Genomic DNA, 15,958 nt, shown 5'->3' on the forward strand with positions numbered 1-15,958 from the left:
CCTTCTGAAGAAAGGACAGTGAAAGGAATCAATATACTTCCCTTAAGTAAAAAGAAGATATTACTACGGCTCTATTGCATTCTTTTATGATTTAACATAACTCAAGAGCAATTAGTGACATATTATTTTCCCCTTTCCCTCCCAGGCCTGGTCCAAAATTCACATGGTTATAAGCAAGCACTTAAGTAGAAGTCTTTAGCATAGCTGAACTATATAGCTTCTAGGCACTGCTAGCTACAACTTACCCGAAATTCCTCTTTGATCTGGCTGGAGTTAGTCTGAGGATCCAGTTTATTCATTTCATAGTAAACAGACCTAACTTGAGAAGCTGGAATAGATGTGTCCCCACAAAGACATGCTTCCAGGATAGCATCATGGATGAATACGTACTGCTCCTGGTAAAGCAATGAAAAGAATTACTGACATAGAGGGCATATACTACTAGTATTTTGGTGAATAAAAAATAATAACTAATGTGGTTGCCACTAATACTTTCTGACTTTACCAGCACTGAAGCAAGACCAGAAGGAACAACAGCAGTTCACAAAACTTTACTCCACTCATTTAGAAATTAATTTAGGACTGACTCAAACTAGTTACAAGTACAAACAGAAGCGCAGTAACATTCCATAATAAAACTCGGAATGTTTCTGATTTCTTCATTCCTTTGTGCAGTGCTGTAGGTGCTATGACATAACTGAGCCTCAACAAGATGTACTCCAGAATGAATCCTCCCTGGAGAGGACACACTCATGATTTTCTTTTTTTCTTAGAAAACCACGGCAAACCTTAAGTGCAGCGTAACTGGGCACTTGTTTGGCCAGCGGTTCTTCAAGTTTCTGTGTGGATTATTTTCTGCATATGACTGAATAAACTACCTTCTGGATGGTGCCTACCACAAAGGGGCTCAAGTTTCATGGGCTAGAAGAACACTTTTTCTTGCAAAGCATAAGGCAGTATTCGTGTAGATTAACAATACCTCAGTCTGCACCATGTTAACTCTCCGAGATCGAAGCTCTCTCACGCAATTGTATATGTCTACAACACCTTCTCTTTCTGCCATATCTAGCATGATGTCAATCACAATGAAGCACCCAGTTCTGCCAGCACCAGCACTAAAGTAAAAGAAGAGCACAGTTAATGTTCAGCAGTATATTGGAAAATGTGAAGTGCCAGGGTTCATCTTGCAGGTACTTGATTGGTGGGATAATTATTGAAATGAAGTCTTGCATTCAGGCATTTGCCGGATTTCAGACTCAGTTGTGCCGTTCTTGTTTATATTTTATGTATTAAGTTCTTGGGGGTAGAGGTCCAGTGGCTTCAGCAACCTGCATGGGGATGATGCAGGATAGGAGAAGCAAAAGTAGGTTCTGAGTTTAGTGGTCAATACAGTGTTCTACCCACCTGCAGTGAACAACCAGAGGGCCAGCGTTTGGTGGGCTCTTGGATTTGACCTGCCGTACAAATCCCAGCAGGCCTGTCGCATGGTACGGTACACCGTGGTCTGGCCAGCCAGTGAAGTGAAACTGCCGAATTTCTCGAATCTCATGAGCACCTCGCTATTGAAAAGACAAGGGTTGAAAAAGAAAAACAAGCTGGAATGTGAAAGAAATTGGACGAGAGACAGCATAAGAATGTTACTTCAAAAGCCTTGCTGTAAAACATCCACCCCCTACCAATACTCTGTAGAGACTGTTGGAGAGCTTTCTCACAGCAGGAGAGCAAGTTCAAAGGTTACATATCAACCGGTTTCAAAGCCTTACAACAAAACTGAGTAATTTAGCACTAGATCGGTTAGAAACTTTTAGCAACAAGATAGATGCTCATCTCTATATTTAAGCACTGGGTTGCTTTGAAAACTGTGGCCTTAAGATGCAAGCCATGATCGCAGAACAGGTCAGCAGCAAGGCCATGAACATACAGCACAGATGACATTTTTTTTCCCCACTGCTCTCCACAGGAGTTTTGCTGCTGACTTCGGGGAACTACAATTTCAGCATAATTTTCCTCATCATTTGTCTCCTTCATTGGTCTGAAAGAAACAGCTGAATAGTAAGAAACCTTTTTGCACCTCCAATCACAGGGGCTGTGTTTGTAGCCCTCCAAATGCTCACCCTTCAAGTGATCTGCCAGAGTCTAGAAGGACACGGATACGTTAAGACAGGTATAAATGAGAGGCCGATCGTGCAAGTAATTTCCCATGTGACTTTCTGGAGCAGTCTGGATATTAGAGGCGTGTATGCTAAGTTTGATTTTCTTAGTGCTTGTATTTCCTCCTCCCCCTCTAAAAATGTAGCTGCTGGTATTTTATTCTCATTAGAAATCCACAGACCAGAGGCCATCATACATATTTCATAAGCAAACAGCAAAATTATGACATATCATGTCTAGGCTGGACTAAATGTCAGTGATATTAATAACTGGTGGTTTACAGTTTTTCTTCTTAAAGATGTATTTCCTGTCTTGAGCTGGTTTGCATATAAAAGGTCTAATCCTTTTTGCATAATGAAGTCATATAAACTTCCTAATTTATTGCTAGTATGCCACCGAAAAGAGCCCGGGGTTTTCAATGACTGAGAAATTTTGGCCATGCCAGTGCTACACGACTGGGGTGGGCTCGGTGCATCTTGGAGTCCTGATGCCCTGACAGCTCAGGCTGGGGGATTGTGGAGACTGGGCAGCTGCTCAGAGGAATGTCCACACTCGTCTCCCTCCAAAACGGCGACACAAAAAGGCAGGCGAGGGAGGGGATGAAGAGCCTATGCGACACTGAGGAGATCACACCCTTGCAACAGAAATGACCTTATATCCTAAAATGCAATTTTAAAACATATTGAAATCCAGGAACAGACAAAGTAATTTGCATTTTAAGACAGTCTAGCAAACACATTCAAATACAATTTGGTCTCTGTACCATGGGGATTTTAGAGTGTGTTAGTTAACAGCTTTTTGCTACTGTAAGCAAGGCCTCCAACTCCGTAAATAGCTGTGCGTAGGTGGGGTATCCATGTCCCAAACATTTTTATATTGCTCCTAACAACTGCCCACAACCCCCAAGAAACAAAGATCCCATACAAAAAGCAATGCCGTGACTATACAAACTGAGGACTGCAATGAGTACCCCACACAAATTCTTCACGGTGTACGCAGCCTTGATTTTCAAGCAATTTACAAAAAGTAAACTGCCCCTCCAAATTAATGTGCCCGGCTGTTGCATGGGTTAGGATATGTCCTGTGTATCTTGTGCGTTAGTTTTGAAAATGCTGTCTGTCACGCTGACTGCATTTTTGTCTCTCATTGGTAACACTCAGCTACTTAGAAAAGATTTTGCATATAGGGTACTTTTATAATGAGTTTGCTTATTATACCTACAAAAGAATGATTTTCATGTCTGTAGCTTCCCTGCTGGTTTCTAAACCCAAAATAGCAACACAACTGCATGAATCATAAAAGCATATGCTCAGCTTGGAAATACTGCATTTTTTACTTTTTATTTCAGCTGAAACAAAATGAAAATGATGTACATTGCTCACAAACCCTACAATGTTAAAGAACGTAGACCCTAATCCTACAAATACTTATGGTGCTGCTGTATGTTCCTGAGTAATTCATCTGAGTTAGCTGTTGTGCTGTACAGGAACCACTCCAAAGGAACGGTTCCTTATCACAGAATCACAGAATGGCTGGGGCTGGAAGGGACCTCTGGAGATCATCTAGTCCAACCCCCCTGCCAGAGCAGGGTCACCTAGAGCAGGTTGCACAGGAACACGTCCAGGTGGGTTTTGAATGTCTCCAGAGACGGAGACTCCACCACCTCTCTGGGCAGCCTGTTCCAGTGCTCTGCCACCCTCAAAGGAAAGAAGTTCCTCCTCATGTTTAGGTGGAACTTCCTATGCTCAAGTTTGTGCCCATTACCTCTTGTCCTGTCCCCGGGCCCCACTGAAAAGAGCCTGGCCCCATCCTCCTGACGCCCACCCTTTAAGTATTTATAAGTGTTGATAAGATCCCCCCTCAGCCGTCTTTTTTCCAGACTGAAAAGACCCAAGTCCCTCAGCCTTTCTTCGTTAAGAGAGATGTTCTAGTCCCCTAATCATCTTTGTAGCCCTGAACACATCATAATGCGTATCTAGGAAGTGGTCTTCAGAATCAGAATGTAATTTTGGGTTCAATTTTCTTAGCATCATTCCCCTACTTCTCAGTAATTACCAAATAGCCATTTAAAAAATAAAAATAAGTGATTAATTTATCTCCAAACAAATCAACTTCTAAATTGTATTTTAGAAGCAGGTATGAGATGTTAATCCACAAATAGAAAAGATGGTCAGAAGGGACCTCTGGAGGTCTCCAGTCCAACATCCCATCAGAGTGTGTCTGTGTCCTGCACTATATCAGGTCACCAGTGGCTCTGTCCACCTAAGCCCTGATGACCTCCAAGAATGGAAATTCCACAAATTTTCTGGGTAACCTGCTTTAGCACTGCACTACCCTCCTCCTGAAGGAATTTTTCCAGTGCAAGCCTTCCACGCTGCAGCTTCTTGGCTAATGACCCCTGTTTTACCATCCATTACTGAGAATTTGGTGCCTCTGATTTTCGAAACATCTTTGGGGTATTTGCAGACTGCAATTAGATCCTCCTTACCCCTCCTCCTCATCTCTACCACACCAAGCAAGGCCCCCTCCAGCTCATATGTCCTACATCCATAATCATCTTGGATGTCAGCTGTTGTCCCAGGATGTCACAGCCTGTACAGACGCATGGGGATAACCCACCTAAGGCACAGAACTTTGCATTTTTCTTTGTTGAATTACTAAAGTTTCTGTTGGCCAAATCTTCAAATCCTTTAGAGCTGAGGCTCCAATGTTCAGCATTTCAACACTGCCCTTCATTTAGTATTGTCTGCTGATTTGGTTAGGGCGCACACTGTCTCATCATGCAGCTTGTCTTGGAGAGGCTGAAAAGTATCAGTCCCAGTAGATCAGAAATATAAACTTGAGAGAATTATGGTGGAAAAGATGTAGACTCGACCTTCCAGTACCATTGGAAGAGTTAAAAAATATGGAAAATAGGGTAAAAACAAATGTACTTTAATCAGACTACACCGACACTGCTTTTAGAGGCTCACTGAAAAACTACCAACTATTAAAAAGCAGTGTCTAAATGAAATCTTTTCAGATGGAGATTTTTTTTTAAGAAATAAAATGTTTAGTGCCTTTTATCTCTATCTGTTCTAATGCACTTATTCAAGACAGTTTGGTTATGATCAACTGTAAAATCCTCTAGGTCTTTTTTTCCAGTCCCAGTTAAGAAGTGAAAAGCTAACATCAAAGCACGGGCTTAAAATTTGCAGAATAGAAATCAACCAGTGCTTCATCTACTTCAAAGTGTAGCCACCATTTCTCATCTGTTTATTAAAAATACCTAAATACAAGGGAACAACAGGCTTGAATGAATTCGATGTACAATATATATAGCGGTAAACATGATACAATATTTCACTTCATTCAAACTGCATAATTCTGTTATCATTACCTTCCGGTTGCTGTATTGATGCATATTTAAGTATCAGTTTGAAGAATGAAACAAGAAAAAAACTAATTCCTTTGTCACTGTGGATGTATGTACAGAGACCCTGTTGGGCCATCTTTTTGGCAGTTTCATCTACCAGGGTGCAGGATTCTTTGATGCTAAAGATTATGTTCTTCAAAACCATAATTGAATACTATTTCATCATTAGAGAGAACCGCTATATCACAGGTACTGCAACTAAATCAAAAGGAGTTTTCTAAGCTAATTAGTTGAAAATCTACTCATGGTGATACTCAGAGAATGTTACTTCAGTGTGTCATTACGGATATCAAGTCTTCCAGAGAGGCCCTTTCCTCATTGTTTTGCAACTCAAATGAGTCTTGACACATGCAATTAAAACACTTCCGTCCTTTAATGAAGTCTGAATAAAACCCTTAAATTGATACAAAGCGCATGAAGCACTTCAGCTTTGACTGACCCTGCTTGTTCTCACTTTCAGTAACTACCTTATTTGTTAATTGTACGTTGTCCGCATATTGCAAGCTGTTTGGGAGAGCTACATGATCTAGTAAGCATGGCATTATTCTAATAAACACCAATACGACACACTGATTGGAACTCTCCATATAAAGACTGATTCCACATGAAAAGTGAAATTGCCTTGAAAATAAAATTAATTTGTTTCAACTATTCCTGCAGCCCAGGAACACACCGGCCCAACATATAACAGCATCCTCCACCACGGACTTCTGAATAATGGTGCGTGCAGCCTCTGGTACGGACAGAAACTGATTGTGCGGAACATAAGGTGGGAAAACAGCACAAATGTGATTTTCAACTGATTGCTGGGAGGCAGGCTTCGATTTCTCCTAGGCAAGGAACATCACTTTTTCTAACTCAGACAGGGGCCAACAGTGATGGAAAGGACAGAAAAGTCGCTGCATTTCAAGAAAAACACAGTTTACCATAAGAGGGCGGTAGTCGTTTACCCAAAATAATAGCTACAAATCTGGGATGTCAGTCAAACCATTTAGCTTTCTCGTGTTTAGTCTGTATATAAGCTACTTAGGCAGATACCATTGTATTTAAGAAAACTGAATTTGAAAACTTACCTTTTCTACTGCAAATGTTCGAATCACATATTCAGCCAGGAGCTCTGTTTCTATTAGGGTAACTTTAATGTCTTTATATATCTCTGTGTCATCTGGCCAGTATTTGCAGCATTTGACCTTTAAAAAATACAAAGGAAATTAAGTTTCATTTATTTTAGAAGCTTCATACTGAATCTATTCTGTATTCTGTGCAATGATTTCTGTTTCAAAATGCAATCACGCGCAAAACAGTCACATTTCCTACATGTGGAAATGATTAATGCTAAAGGGACGTTGCCTCTTCTTTTTTTTTAAGACATCTTCAGAGTTGCAGGTGAGATTTGTGTTGTGGTTAGTAAAGTAAGGCAAAGTTGTACAGAGCACAAGGGATACTTCCACCCTGCATAACTCAGTGGCAGTAACCGTTCATTTCCTCTGCTTTCCAACGCAGGCTGGGCCCAGAGGGACAACTACCACCAGAAGGTTTTCCCCCAAACTCTATTTGGTGATTTGTCTCAAAAATATCTTCCTATCCTCTAAAATGAAAATGTGGTTTTTTTGGACAAAAAGGATCTTCTCTACTGTTAGCAAAGTATCTGTTTTCTCAGATTAACTTTCCAAAGGAACCGATGAGAGGTCAAATGGCAAAACCCAGCTCTTTAAGTCAAGCGATGAGTTTTATGTCTGGGCTTTAACATCAATTCACTAGATGACCCCAAATGCTATGGGTGAGATTGATCTCAGCTCAAACTAAGATGAGTGGGACAAATGCCTTCTAGAGGTGCTTTTATTTTTGTTAACCATGAACAGAGTCTAGACGACTGCCTTCACATAGGTATTTATTTGGCTTCTTGATGGCTAAGGTCAGGTGAGATTAATTACCCTTTCCTCCATAGTAACTTCACTTGGCTTCTGGAGCGGTGCGTTCTTGGCAAATTTATCCTGGGATATGGAGACGGAAAGAAAGTGGGCTTTGTGAACTGTATTTCAGATTTTCTGAGCCCTGGTGTGGTCTAGATGGGACGGACTTCACATTATTTAACATATTCAAGCGTGCTATTATTCTGCTATTTTTTAACGTGGGTCATTGTGGGGACTGTATATGACGATGCATATAGCCGGCAGACTTAAGGATTTTCTCCTCCTTCCCATTTGTTTGGACAAGGTGGTGGGCGCGGAAGCTAGCACATTACTTATATCTCGGTTTTATTCTCCTCTATCACGGTAATTGCTATGCCATCACCACTGCATCTGGCCATTGTCCAGTAGTGCAGTACATGCTAGGAACAGCATCTGTTATACATCTGCTGTGTGGAATGGTTTCTCTTTCTCTCACCGAAGGGAAAATTTAAAATGGATCTTTTAATACATATAAGTCTACTGGTTTACTTAAATATACACATAAATGGGCTGGGTAAAAAACCCCCAAACTTCAAATATTCAATGGAAAACTGATAGAAACAACCAAAAAAAAAAATTAAACATCACAACTGGTACAGTATTTCTCAAACCCATTTTCAGGACAAAATATTTGGATTACTATCATGTCTAGTCTTGAGCAAAAGGTAAAACTGATGAACATGTGTATAAGCATACGGTGAAAACTGTAAAGCATGAATAAAATGTTTTATTTATACAAACTCCAGGGTCAGTATATAAAGGTTTACGCAGAGAGCCAAACCTTGTTCTGCCAGGCAGAAGAAAATGCTTTCCTCAGAATCTGTTTCTAGTGACGTAGCTGATAATCATGTACAACCCCTCTTTACTGTCTAACAGAAGACAGTTCTTGCCACACCAAAGAAGTAACATCGCCTGACAAAACAAAAAGTACGTCCGGGCAGGGTCAGTAGTTCTGACCCTTGTTCTGACTCTTTAGCAGGATAAAATTTGAATCTGAATAGAACTGTGTTGAAGGGCTGGAAAAAACACAGCCCCACATCAGGATCCTCTTCAGAGAAAAAGAGTAGCCCAGTTGTATGCCCTGGCTCCCAGACACAAAATTATACAAGCACCTTAAGAGCTTATTCCTGCTTACACAGCTGATGGAAAGCTCCTGGAGCAGAGCTGGAGGTAGCTATAAGCAGGTTTTTATTTATTTCTCTATGCTTGTCTTCAGACCTAGTAACCGCATTAGTATTGGCTAAGAAAAATTCTTTATATTCTTCACATTTCACCCGGTATTAAGCACGGTTTCAGGACAACTGGCAAACACCAGGTTATAGAGTTCCCTTCCAATAGCAAGAGGCTTGGAGGTGGGACACAGGGCAGTCCTCGCAGTGCCTGGCACTCCTGCACCAGGGGCCAGCGTAGCAAGACTGCTCCCCCCTGCCACGCTGCCCAGGCAGCCAGCCGACACGGCCTCCGTGTGGATGAGGAGGTTTCCACCAGCCAAGGGCCAAGCCCAGGGATAATCCCAGGCTGCCTAAATGGCAGGATCTCTGGCAAACGTGTATTCATCTCTAAAGCATATCTATCAGTTACAAAGCAATGAACAAGCATTTCAAAAGCATTAAACGTTGCTGCGAGCAGTTTAGTAGTTGCTGCTGCTATCTATTGTTGTATCTACTTGATATTTATTCAGATCTTATCTTGTTTGGTTGTATTTCCAAAAACCCTCTGATAGAAGCTAAGTGAAAAACACTGAATGCTCATTGTTTTGTCCGTGTTGTTAAAATAATCCAGAAAATTCCCATTGTTCAGATCCCTTAGGCCAGCAAACTGGCCCTTTTATAGTCATTGCCGGGAATTCTCTGAAACAGGGTTTTCCTACCTATGGCTAAGATAATTTTGCGACTCCCCATGCAGAATAAGGCAATTCACATTACCTCCGGACTGGAGCAGCCCACTGACAACCCCGTCTCTGGAGCTGACTCCCCTTTTCCTGCCTGTTCACTTATCCTTTCCATACGCGGAACCTGAACCCCACGAGTTTGGCCAAGGCACGTTGGAAGGGTGCAGCTGCAGGGGTGATCCTTGCCACAGCACTACTGATCGGCACGTCTCTTTTTTCCTAACTTTAGCCTTGTTTCTTTCTGATGGGCGCCTGCCATCCTCAAAGCAGCTCTAGTTTAGTAAAATAAACAATCGGGAACAAACCACCAGCCCTGGCTGAATTAAATTGCTCAGCCTTGAAGGAAAACATGCCTGTTTCTAACTTGGTAAGTCTAGACAGTCTGGATTATGATTAAGAACTAGGGACATTTAGAAAGACTAATTTAGAAGAGCACAGTCCCCACCTTCTTACGCCTCAACTGTTGGATTTGCTTCCACTCTTTTTTTAAACCTTATTTAAGATGATCCAGTGCAATAATTAGGGAAGCACTGGGGGATGTCGCACAGAAGTTACAGCCTTTGGTGCCTCACGCAGCTTGGGCCTGCCGGGGATTTCTTACTCTGCTGCACAGGGGACTTTGGGCATGGAGCAGATTGGAGCTGAGCAGAAGGATCCATGACAACACAATTTCCTGAAAACTCTCCCAAGTGGAATAGGGGCTGTAACAGCCGTGGGAATGGTGCCAGAGCCGCAGTCAGAGCCACACACCAACACTAAATGATTCACTCACTGGGAGGGGGGAAAAAAAACCCCAACACTTTTTCTTTTTTTTTTTTTTTAATTTTAGGCTTTTTTCCTACTTTTGTCTCTTGTTCTGTAATGCTGCTGCATGTGCTAAACTCTAGAAATGGGAACTCTGCAGACTCCTGATGAGCCAAAAGTTAACTAAATGCTTAAAGACCAGTCTCCCATCTCCTCCAGCACCTCTCAAATAAATGCAAAGGTGTCTTAAAACCAGAAGTAGATTAAATAGTGTAAATCAAAATCACACTTATAAATGTTTATTGGATCAGGGCCTTTATTTGCACACGGAAAGACAATTGCAACAAAACAGAATATGGGTTTACTCATCAAATATGAGAAACATTGCTGGTAACATATGTTTGTTCATTTTTTCTTTTTAGCACAGCTTTAGCTACTGTGATTTGACGAATCTCTTTCCCTTTTTATAAACATTTGCTATGTGTGTTACAAAAAAACCCTACGAACAGAAGGTTTAGCTAAATAATTGATACATGAATCCAGAATTGAATATTAAATGCATTAATTTTTTTTTTCACACGGTTGCTACCATAACAGTAAATATCGTCCGCAAAGTAGAAAACATAATTTTGAAATCTCATCTGAGCAGAACTATAATTGAGAGTTTGTTCAGATACACCCCACATTTATATCCTAACAACGTGCCAAAAAATACAGATGTTCATCACAAGATGAGATAAAAGGGTGATTGCCAGAGACATAATGAAAATGCTCTGGTTTAATCTATTCATCCCAAGGTACACTGTCCAATTGTTCCAAACATGTTTATTTTACTAATAATTTTAGAAATTTGGAGAAGAAGATTACCTACTTCCACTCCCTATCTCCATCCCCCAGCAAAATAGCCTAATATGAGAAACTAAGAATTAGAAATGAAGGTGGAAAGTTGTTTTTGCTGTTTCTAAATATAACAAACAATGTAGGCAGTGGATAGCTAATGAACACAAATTGTGACTTCCGAAGCTGTATATTTAGCCATTTGGCAATGTGACACATCTAGCTAAAGGCAGTATGAAAGCCAGGACAGTAATTCATTTACTTAGAGGTTTGGAATAGGAGGAATATTACAGAATTAATATGTGAGCTGGCTGTGAAATATACTTTGTAGTTTGTACAGAACAGTTTAAATAACACTGATTATTCAAAGTTTCCAATTTCCTTTGATTCTGAAATATTCTTAGCAAAAAGGTGATATAACCGGCTATGCACTCCATGGATTGTCGTTAGTCAAGAGCAGTATTATATATTCTAATTTAAAATTAATCCTGAACTAAGTAATGATGATAAGTCAGACATAAATTTTGAAGTGAAACCTCTAGGATATAAAATGAAATAGCCAACCAAGCTCACTGGTGAAAATTTTTTAACAGATTTTACAGATGTAGCTAGGATAACATCATGTACTTTTATTTGGCTGACTCGAAGTAAAAGAACATCCAATAATTGAAAGTGGTTTTATTTAAATACTTTTCAAAGAAAAAATGTATTGTGATTTAAGAACATTTTATAAGTTATAAACCAACCTTTGACAGAAGATAAAACCCGGTTTTTCTTGTTTTCATTTTCTTTGTTTGCTTTTGAGCAAGTCAATTAATTGATTTATACCTCATTTTACAGTTTTCTAAGAGAGGTATGGAAGAGTACTGAGAAATACAACATTTAAGATATTATTTGGCACCATCAGACGAATGGGTCTGTACAATGGCAGCCAGAAGTCTTTATTGTTGTTCACAGCTCCCAGAGGGGGAGAGATGTCTCCATGAATTTTACTATCTCAGTCTAACTTCTTCCAGGGACGACTCAGAGCTGATATAATTCTCCACCTTCTGCTGCCTTATGTTGCCCCAGCAGCGCAATTCCTAGGTTGCCTGGTGGACGCACTCTCATTGAGCTTCTGTCCAGAATAGCTGGCTTTCTGGACATGTCCAGTAGTAGCCATACACTAATGCTTTCCACCTGAGGGAATCAGCGTGGTCCCTTTGTTTTTAAGAATCAGGTATACTGTTAGCATGCCATCAGCCTGTTAGCTGGGATTAGATGAAATTAAAATGACAGGCTAAACTCATGGTGTGGCCACACTTTGGCCATAGAACAGAATTAGTCTAGGAAAATTGCTTTAGGGTAAAGATGACCCAAGGTAAAGCTATTGTAGTGTTCCTCTCTCTATCGCTAGTACCAACAGAAGAATATGGATTGCCTCTGTTTCATTGCTTACGTTTAGGCAATTCTGTCTCCCACTGGGCATTAAAAAGGGCTATAAATTAGTGCACCTTAGTACAGCCCTGGGGAAAATAGCCCTGAGCACAGAGCACATGAGAAGAGTGGGCCCATGCCAAGATGAAGGATGGTTACAGAATTAGCTGGAGCTCCTCAAAGCCTGTCTTAATCCCTTACGCAACTGTGAACTCATGGGCATATTGCTAAGATCCTGTGCTCCGAGGACTGATGTGCCTGCGGTGAGTAGAACAGCCGGTGCTCTGAATCGTGCTTCCGCTCCAAGAGCAAAATCATGCCATTACTTGAGCTACAGAGCACCACCGAATTGGTGGATTGCCTTCTGGCTCTAAAACCTGATCATCTGATGCCAAGTTAGAAAGCTCTACGTGTTACTCTACTGGGTAAGGTAAAACTGTGTCGGTGCCTCCAGGATACTTCTTCCTTCACTGAGAGATTAATTTCATGAGACTGCTGAGGTGAGGAGACTTGCAGTGATGAAGCCATTTCACTAGCCCTGACATTTCAAAGAAGAACTTGAAGCCCACTCTGCAAACTGCACTTATGCTTGCCTCCTACAGCTTGGCAGCGCTTCAGCAGCTAGCCCAAGAAGGGGGTTGATCCATTTGTGTATCCTTAAACCTCTTTTATTTATTTCTCAAAAGTGAATTATCTCAATTGGATTAGTGAGCATTAAGATATTAATCTCCGTTGATTAACATTCTTTGAAATGTAGCTTTTACTGGAAATGAGAATGCATCAAAACACAGAGAGCTGAAGCTTTGAGTGACATGGGACAGTGCTGAACGCTTGTAGGATGATGTCCTGTTTGATGATGCTAACGTTGCTAATCTGGGGACATCTTTATTAAATGATTGCAAAGAGTCCTTCCTTCTCTTTCCTGAAGAACAACAGCCAATTTTTTTCCCTAAGGGCTCCTCCCCTGCTACGCATAATGAAATAATGCCAACTTATTATGTCTGGTTAGAAGTCTAGAAAGCTGAAATCTGTTTTGATGACTAGAAGGGTTCACTGACTTGAAAGATTAACAACAGCTTTAAATAATGATTGTTTTCTTTTTTCTCATTGATACTCTGTAAAAGTATAAACTCTACAGTATCCAACAAGAGTTACTGGAATTACAGTGAAGCCAAAAGTAAAACAATGAATATCTAATAACATATATGTACCATAAACGCAGGTCCCAGGTTTTCTGGGCAAACATGATTAAGAAAAAAATCTTCTCTAGATATGGAAGGACACTAATAGTTTTTACAAGCTGAGACTAGAATTACCTAGAGGTAGGAAGGGTTTCGTACAGCAACCTTTCTCCCTCTCATTTATAAAATGTGGTTTCTTTCTTTCAATGGAAAAGTTAAGATGAAATCTTGGTCACCAGTGTGCTTCCAAACCCTTTAGCATACCTCCTAAGGAGCACTAATGCCAGTATCCTGAACTAATTCCAACGCAGGTAATTTAGCTTATTACATTTAGAGGCAGTTTCAATCAGATAGAGTGTTCTTCCATTTATACTAAATACAAATGTTCTCTTTGTGAAGAATTTTTTAGAGTTTTAAATTTTAAAGAGTTACTGTGTTTCACCTCTGCAATATCTCCGTAATGGGTGATCTGAACCTTAAATACTATTTGAATTTACCTTTGTTTATTAGAGGGTCCTTCTGAATGGAAGATTCTCAAAACTCGTAAAACACGTAAGTGTAAGCTTCATAAATAGGTTTGTGTCAAAAAATTCCTTTTTTATTCTAAGAATAGGTGGCAAGCCCATTGGAAATACCACACAGTTTTTATGTTGCTGGAATTTCCTACAATTGCAATATGCTTTCAGTAAGTAGTCTTTGGACAGGGCAGTTTTTGGCAGTTTTTCTTGGATGTTTAATGTCTAAGGTCTGTCTATGGACGAAAGAAAACATCAGGTAGACCTGAAGAAGATCTGGTTCAACATAAAGACTTCCGGATTTTGTTTGTTAAGGAAATGTATTTGTATCTGGTTTAGAAATGTTTCTTGAATGCTGAGCAAGGCTGCACATCCTGAGCAAGGACCAAGCTTGGACCCAAGCACATGCACATAGGACTGCTTAGAGCCGGGCCCACGCAGAGTAATTCCCGAGATGAGCAACTCTTTTCTGATGGATTTTATCTTACAACAGGGAACTTTTTTTAGCCAACCAGCAGCAAGGAGATGTTCCCTTTCTGTCAGGAGACCTTTGTATGGGTGTCCTCACTGCCATGTAGACCCCAATTATTTTCTTTTAAGCGTGAAAAGTCAGAGCCATCAACATTTTTGCAGTGAGGCAGATGAGAGTGCCTACGTATGTAGCATGGCAACCGCAGGTCCAGTAAAACAAGCGAAGGAAAAGCTATGCCACCACTGTGTTTTTATTTTTCCCCACCCAGATACAGCCCTGATGGCTCCTGAGAGGGAAAAGTCACCCAGGAGGAGTGTGAGATGGCTATCAGGAAAGCACAACTCTCCTGAGAGACGAGATGGGAGCGGGAGGCTGTTTCAGTAGCACGAAGGTGTGCACGCAGGCATGTGGGCAGGGGCTATTTATTTATTTCAGTCTACGGCTGACCTCCATTGCCCTGTTGGTGTCACACCCATTCCGTTATAGTCAACCTTGCCTTCTTTCAAAAAAAAGGTCTTTTGTGTGCTTATTAACACTATTAGCACTGGCTTTTTTCTAATTCTGGATAATAATTGCTAAACTCTAATTACTGTAATTACCAGGCTCCTGGGGTGAGGTTTTATTTTTTATAATTATTTCTAGTGATTTTTTTGTAAATACTTTGTTATATTAAAAGCATGATAGACAATCATGAGTCCTTGCAACACTTTTATATATCAACCACCTCCACTGAATTTCATCAGTGCATTTCACCGTTTATTAATCAGATATTACTAAATTTCTTCTGCCTCAAGCAAAAACAAGGAGTGGGAGAGAAAGTGACTACTGACAAATGATGTGACATGCCAGGTTTGATTCTGCCAACCAAGTATTAGTACCAGCCCAACAAGAGCAAAGATGGAGGTGACAGCTAGGTGGCACAATTGAATATATTCTAAATCTTCCCAGAATAACTCTATAAGGAGGAAAGAAATGTTTCAATGTGTGCAGACATTGAAACACTTTAAGAAGCAACCTGAGACTTTGGCCAGTACATGAAGACCTTGATCCAGTTCCCATTGCTTTCCACAGAAGGATCCAGCTCTGTCTTTTCGAGTCTGTACTCCAGTGCAGTCTCTGGAGTAAGCAAGATGTTCTCTTTGTGTCTGTTTTCAGATCACCCCTACGCTGGTGGGATAAAAAGTTTTGTTTCTTCTAGAATAATCCACCGGATTATGATAAATCTCTCAGGAAAAGATGTCTGAAGTTACACTACTATCTTCAGTTGCTCTAGCACTTACAAACATGAGCACGGAGGCCTCCTGCATTAATATAATCCAAAATACATTATTTTGAAATGGCTTGTGGTCACACTGATGTATTTTTATGAATCTTGTTTTTGCTT

At 40.5% G+C, this 15,958-nt stretch overlaps 1 protein-coding gene across 15 annotated transcripts in view; it reads right to left on the bottom strand.

Annotated features, from left to right (window-relative positions):
* PTPRM (protein tyrosine phosphatase receptor type M) overlaps positions 1-15,958 on the bottom strand; it is a 482,403-nt gene that overhangs the window by 16,304 nt on the left and 450,141 nt on the right. For all 15 annotated transcript variants that reach the window (XM_074576689.1, XM_074576685.1, XM_074576684.1 and 12 more), the window contains 4 exons: positions 6,640-6,756; positions 1,405-1,559; positions 980-1,115; positions 246-395 (listed from right to left, as the gene is read on the bottom strand). In XM_074576689.1, the coding sequence (XP_074432790.1) occupies positions 246-395; positions 980-1,115; positions 1,405-1,559; positions 6,640-6,756 (558 nt within the window). The remainder of the gene's footprint in view (positions 1-245; positions 396-979; positions 1,116-1,404; positions 1,560-6,639; positions 6,757-15,958) is intronic.

The sequence above is a fragment of the Larus michahellis genome, chromosome 2 (assembly GCF_964199755.1).
Source record: "Larus michahellis chromosome 2, bLarMic1.1, whole genome shotgun sequence".
NCBI classification, from domain to species: Eukaryota; Metazoa; Chordata; class Aves; order Charadriiformes; family Laridae; genus Larus; species Larus michahellis.